The 5,671-nt window shown below is 54.2% G+C and overlaps 1 protein-coding gene across 1 annotated transcript in view; it reads left to right on the top strand.

The window, feature by feature from the left end:
* Window positions 1-5,671, top strand: part of TMEM63A (transmembrane protein 63A) — a 41,791-nt gene that overhangs the window by 16,958 nt on the left and 19,162 nt on the right. Inside the window, exons 7-10 of the mRNA XM_008584344.1 lie at window positions 548-690; window positions 1,474-1,525; window positions 1,846-1,954; window positions 4,412-4,482. Coding sequence (XP_008582566.1) covers window positions 548-690; window positions 1,474-1,525; window positions 1,846-1,954; window positions 4,412-4,482 — 375 coding nt within the window. The remainder of the gene's footprint in view (window positions 1-547; window positions 691-1,473; window positions 1,526-1,845; window positions 1,955-4,411; window positions 4,483-5,671) is intronic.

Raw genomic sequence — 5,671 nt, 5'->3', positions numbered from 1 at the left:
GCCGCGCTTCCCAAGCGGCGCACTATCCAGTGCGCCACCGGGCCGGCCCAACTTTGAGCATTTAAAACACTGGCTGCACCTCCTCCCAGTGTGGCTGGGGGTGGGGTGGGGGGACCTAAGAAACGGGGGGCCTGGACCATGCCCACCTTCATGCAGAATGCATCTCCTGGCAGGCTTCTCGTCACAGAAGCAGGCAAGGGCTGGGGGACCATTGTGTTGACGTGGCTCACCCGTGTGTGTAAAGTGGCACAGATGTACCTTGTGACATAAAGTAGTGGTGGCAGCTCCTTTGCCCAGAGCACGGTGTGGGGGCTCTATGGAGGCGGGCTCTGGAACTGACATCATAGCGGTGCTGTCACGAGCTGTGTGGTCCTGAGAGTTACGTAGTTTGTGCCTTTATTTCCTTGTATGTGAAAGAAAAAGGTGGGGGGGTAATAACAGATCACCTGATGGGGTTGTCGTGGATTAAATGAGATGACCCACGCCAGGCTCTGAGGGCCCAGCCTGCGGCCACTGCTCATTAAGATTCCGTGTGTGTCTTGGCCAGCGATGACCAGATCCTGGAGTGGTGTGGGGAGGACGCTATCCACTACCTGTCCTTCCAGAGGCACATCATCTTCCTGCTGGTGGTGGTCAGCTTCTTGTCTCTGTGCATCATCCTGCCCGTCAACCTCTCGGGAGACTTGCTGGGTGAGGACCTTTCTCAACCTTGGGTATGTTGGGATGGCGCAGAGTGACAGGTCTAGGGAAGGGGGCTCCTCACGGTTGACCAGAACTCCAGGAGTCGTGCTCCAATTCAGAAGTAAGAAGGTCTCAGGGGGACTTTCTGAACTTTTCCGTCTGATTAAATATCCAGAGAAGAGTCCACCCTGGGCCAAGAGTTGGGGCCCCTAATGTCAATTTCTGGTTCTGTCTAAATAGGAGGGGGGGAAATCCCCAAGATTTATAGAATCAGAGCTTTCAGAGAGTGTTTTATATTTTCTTGCCTTCACCCAAATCAGGAGACCACTTTAGGTAGACCTGAAAGATGTCTGTGATACTTAGTCACAATCAGAGTTACGTCTTCCCAGCTTCCAAAATGCCATCACAGACCCCCTTAGGAAGCCCCGTGATTCCCAGCCTTGGTTTGGTAATAGCTTGGGATATTCCTAGTTTTCTCAAAGCATCTCAAAAAAAAAAAAAAAAAAAATCTCAAAGCAAGATGAATTCAGATTTCAACTTTGCTTGCATGTAGGTTGAGAGGTTGTCGGGAGCATGTTGAATCAAGCCGAGGCCTTGGTTGGTGTAGCTCTGAAAAAACTGGACAGTGTCGTTGTCTTGCCACTGGCCTGGGCATCTGGCTGCTCTTCCTCCCAGAGCTCCATAAACCAAGCATGATCATGTCCCCTCCTGTGTCCCCACTGTGACCCTGGTTATGCCCCCTCCTGCGTCCCCACCATAGCCCTGGCACTAAGTCTCTGTTCTTCTCTGCAGACAAAGACCCTTACAGTTTTGGGAGGACGACGATAGCAAACCTGCAGACCGAGTGAGTGTGGGGTGGGTGGTGGGTGGGTGCCGATGGGCGACACCGAGGAGAAAGCAGATTCCGGAGCTGGGGAGGCCAGACATGTCTGAAGCAGGCGGGCTAATGTCCGAAAGCCCCCGCGGCCAGTGTCCTGCTGAGCCATGGGCTGAATGCACCACAGGCAGCTGCTGTCGTACAGGGGGTTTATGTGGACCTGAGTTCCTATGTCAGGACAGGGACAGGGACCTCTCCAAAGCATGCATGGTGGGCCGAGGGCATTGGCCACAGCCCTGCGCCCCTGCCTGGGAGCCCAGCCCTGATGGCAGGTGGTGTCCCCTCAGCAATGGCCTCCTCTGGCTGCACACCATCTTTGCTGTGATCTATCTCCTCCTCACCGTGGGCTTCATGCGGCACCACACCCAGTCCATCAAGTACAGAGAGGAGAGTCTGGTGAGTGGGGCCGGGGACGGGACCCTGCTGGGAGGGCCTCCCGGGCTTTTGCTGCAGGACCACGACAGCAGTGAGCTTGAGTGGCCTCTAGAGTCTGGCTCACGTGTTCGTGCTCACACTTGGCATTATTATTTCTGAAAAATTTCCGGGTGGATTGTTTTAAGATTTGGACATTTTTTTTCCCTATTCTGCCAACTTGCCCTTTCATTTGTGGGGTTTGGCTCGTAGTTACCGATGCTAAGTCATGTGTAGGGGGTTTTGGTTGAGAGTGGCTCTTTCTCTCTTGGTGGCCCACAGCTTGACGGGGGAGGGGAGCTCCTGTGACTTGGTTCTAGGCCCGGGTCCCCCTCTGGTGTGCCGCATGGTCCCACTGGGGTCCCTTTCCCGCTCTGGGTTCCTTCTCAGTCTGCTGCCCTGCAAAGGAGACCCATAGAGTTGCTTAGGAAATGGATTCTCTGTACAGCCTGGAAGAGGATGCTGTGTAGACAACAAGCTTCAGGCTCTCCCAGGCCACGGAAGGAGAAAATGTGACCTTTCTGATTTCCCAGGGTTTCCCCTCGGGAGGCCTGAGTGGGGTAGAAAACCTGGGCTCACCCGCAAACCGGTTTGCCCTGGTGACTTTTCTCCCTGGTGTGTGCCTCCGACAGGAGAGACNGGGGGGGAAATCCCCAAGATTTATAGAATCAGAGCTTTCAGAGAGTGTTTTATATTTTCTTGCCTTCACCCAAATCAGGAGACCACTTTAGGTAGACCTGAAAGATGTCTGTGATACTTAGTCACAATCAGAGTTACGTCTTCCCAGCTTCCAAAATGCCATCACAGACCCCCTTAGGAAGCCCCGTGATTCCCAGCCTTGGTTTGGTAATAGCTTGGGATATTCCTAGTTTTCTCAAAGCATCTCAAAAAAAAAAAAAAAAAAATCTCAAAGCAAGATGAATTCAGATTTCAACTTTGCTTGCATGTAGGTTGAGAGGTTGTCGGGAGCATGTTGAATCAAGCCGAGGCCTTGGTTGGTGTAGCTCTGAAAAAACTGGACAGTGTCGTTGTCTTGCCACTGGCCTGGGCATCTGGCTGCTCTTCCTCCCAGAGCTCCATAAACCAAGCATGATCATGTCCCCTCCTGTGTCCCCACTGTGACCCTGGTTATGCCCCCTCCTGCGTCCCCACCATAGCCCTGGCACTAAGTCTCTGTTCTTCTCTGCAGACAAAGACCCTTACAGTTTTGGGAGGACGACGATAGCAAACCTGCAGACCGAGTGAGTGTGGGGTGGGTGGTGGGTGGGTGCCGATGGGCGACACCGAGGAGAAAGCAGATTCCGGAGCTGGGGAGGCCAGACATGTCTGAAGCAGGCGGGCTAATGTCCGAAAGCCCCCGCGGCCAGTGTCCTGCTGAGCCATGGGCTGAATGCACCACAGGCAGCTGCTGTCGTACAGGGGGTTTATGTGGACCTGAGTTCCTATGTCAGGACAGGGACAGGGACCTCTCCAAAGCATGCATGGTGGGCCGAGGGCATTGGCCACAGCCCTGCGCCCCTGCCTGGGAGCCCAGCCCTGATGGCAGGTGGTGTCCCCTCAGCAATGGCCTCCTCTGGCTGCACACCATCTTTGCTGTGATCTATCTCCTCCTCACCGTGGGCTTCATGCGGCACCACACCCAGTCCATCAAGTACAGAGAGGAGAGTCTGGTGAGTGGGGCCGGGGACGGGACCCTGCTGGGAGGGCCTCCCGGGCTTTTGCTGCAGGACCACGACAGCAGTGAGCTTGAGTGGCCTCTAGAGTCTGGCTCACGTGTTCGTGCTCACACTTGGCATTATTATTTCTGAAAAATTTCCGGGTGGATTGTTTTAAGATTTGGACATTTTTTTTCCCTATTCTGCCAACTTGCCCTTTCATTTGTGGGGTTTGGCTCGTAGTTACCGATGCTAAGTCATGTGTAGGGGGTTTTGGTTGAGAGTGGCTCTTTCTCTCTTGGTGGCCCACAGCTTGACGGGGGAGGGGAGCTCCTGTGACTTGGTTCTAGGCCCGGGTCCCCCTCTGGTGTGCCGCATGGTCCCACTGGGGTCCCTTCCCCGCTCTGGGTTCCTTCTCAGTCTGCTGCCCTGCAAAGGAGACCCATAGAGTTGCTTAGGAAATGGATTCTCTGTACAGCCTGGAAGAGGATGCTGTGTAGACAACAAGCTTCAGGCTCTCCCAGGCCACGGAAGGAGAAAATGTGGCCTTTCTGATTTCCCATGGTTTCCCCTCGGGAGGCCTGAGTGGGGTAGAAAACCTGGGCTCGAAGAGGATGCTGTGTAGACAACAAGCTTCAGGCTCTCCCAGGCCACGGAAGGAGAAAATGTGACCTTTCTGATTTCCCAGGGTTTCCCCTCGGGAGGCCTGAGTGGGGTAGAAAACCTGGGCTCACCCGCAAACCGGTTTGCCCTGGTGACTTTTCTCCCTGGTGTGTGCCTCCGACAGGAGAGACGGACCCTGTTCATTACAGGACTCCCCAGAGGTGTCAAGAATGAGACCTTGGAGAGCCATTTCCGGTAAGCAGGCCCTGCAGGACATAAAGGGAGCTGAGTCCCCTCCAGGGGGACCAGCACAGTCCCACGGGGCAGGTGCCTTAGGGGAGCGCCTTACAGCTTCCACTTGAGTACCCAGGTGAGGTCCAAGAAGGATGGTATGGCTCCCGTGTGCCAGCCCTGCTGGTGCCATGCAAGGGCCCGAGCAGAGTGGCCTGTCCTCTGCAAGCAGCCACAGCTGTCCACGTGGCCACGGTGTCTGGGTACGGGCCAGTGTGGTGGTGCAGATAAACATCGCGGGAATACGTGGGAAAAGAACAGGATTCCCCCGGGGTTGTCAGCATCAACTTTGCAGAATAAGAGACGGGTGAGCTAAGCTCTCGCTCTGATGCACGGAGCTAGAGTCTCCGAGGTGGAGGGACTCGCCTGTTGGCACTTGCTGGTTCCTCCAGCCACTCGGAGGCATCTGAGTGATCGCTCTGGTCCGAGTGTGTGTCTGAGAACTTCCTTCCCAGCAGCCCCTACTGAGCATCGGCACCAGCAATCCCTGCAGGAGGTGGCTGGAGAGAGGCTTTCCTGGGAGGAATCATTTGCATGTGCAAGCCGTGAACAGAGAAAGGCCACGGGCCTTGCACGGGCATCTGCAGGGCAGGTGGGGGCGAGCAGGCCAGGGAGGCCCCCAGGACTTGTGCTTCGGGACTTGAAAGCCCGGCTCAGGACCAGAGGCTTTATTCTCTGTTCGTTCCTTGTCAGTTCAGCATCACTGATCTGTCACAAGCACCAGGAGTTGGCTACAGATTGACTTTGCAATATTTATGAAGAGAGCACGTGCTACACACATTACTAATATAAACAGAATCGTAAAATGGGTGTTTAAAATTTACCAACTGCCCTCTTCTTCAGAAACTACAAGTCTTTTAGAAATACTTGTTTATGTGAGTGTACAAGCACTCTGTAGTGGAATCATTTTTCTCTATTCCTTGAAAAGTTGCCTGTTGGGCAACATTTGGAAACAGCAGTTCCACTTAAGGTATAACCTTAAAGAAAAAAAAAGTCCCCTCATTCCCATCCAAACATCGTGTGTCTCATCCTTTGCCCCACCTTAGGACACCTTCTTAGTAAACACTGCTGCCGTCTGGGGCTCGACGTGTCAATTTGCCTTGTAGCAGCGAGGCTTACACTGGGCATCTCTTCCCCTGTGTTCTTACTGGGA

Source organism: Galeopterus variegatus, unplaced genomic scaffold, assembly GCF_000696425.1.
Source record: "Galeopterus variegatus unplaced genomic scaffold, G_variegatus-3.0.2 Scaffold3232, whole genome shotgun sequence".
NCBI lineage: Eukaryota > Metazoa > Chordata > Mammalia > Dermoptera > Cynocephalidae > Galeopterus > Galeopterus variegatus.
The sequence above is the reverse complement of the archived record's forward strand: the minus strand, read 5'-3'. Positions and strand labels throughout refer to the sequence as shown.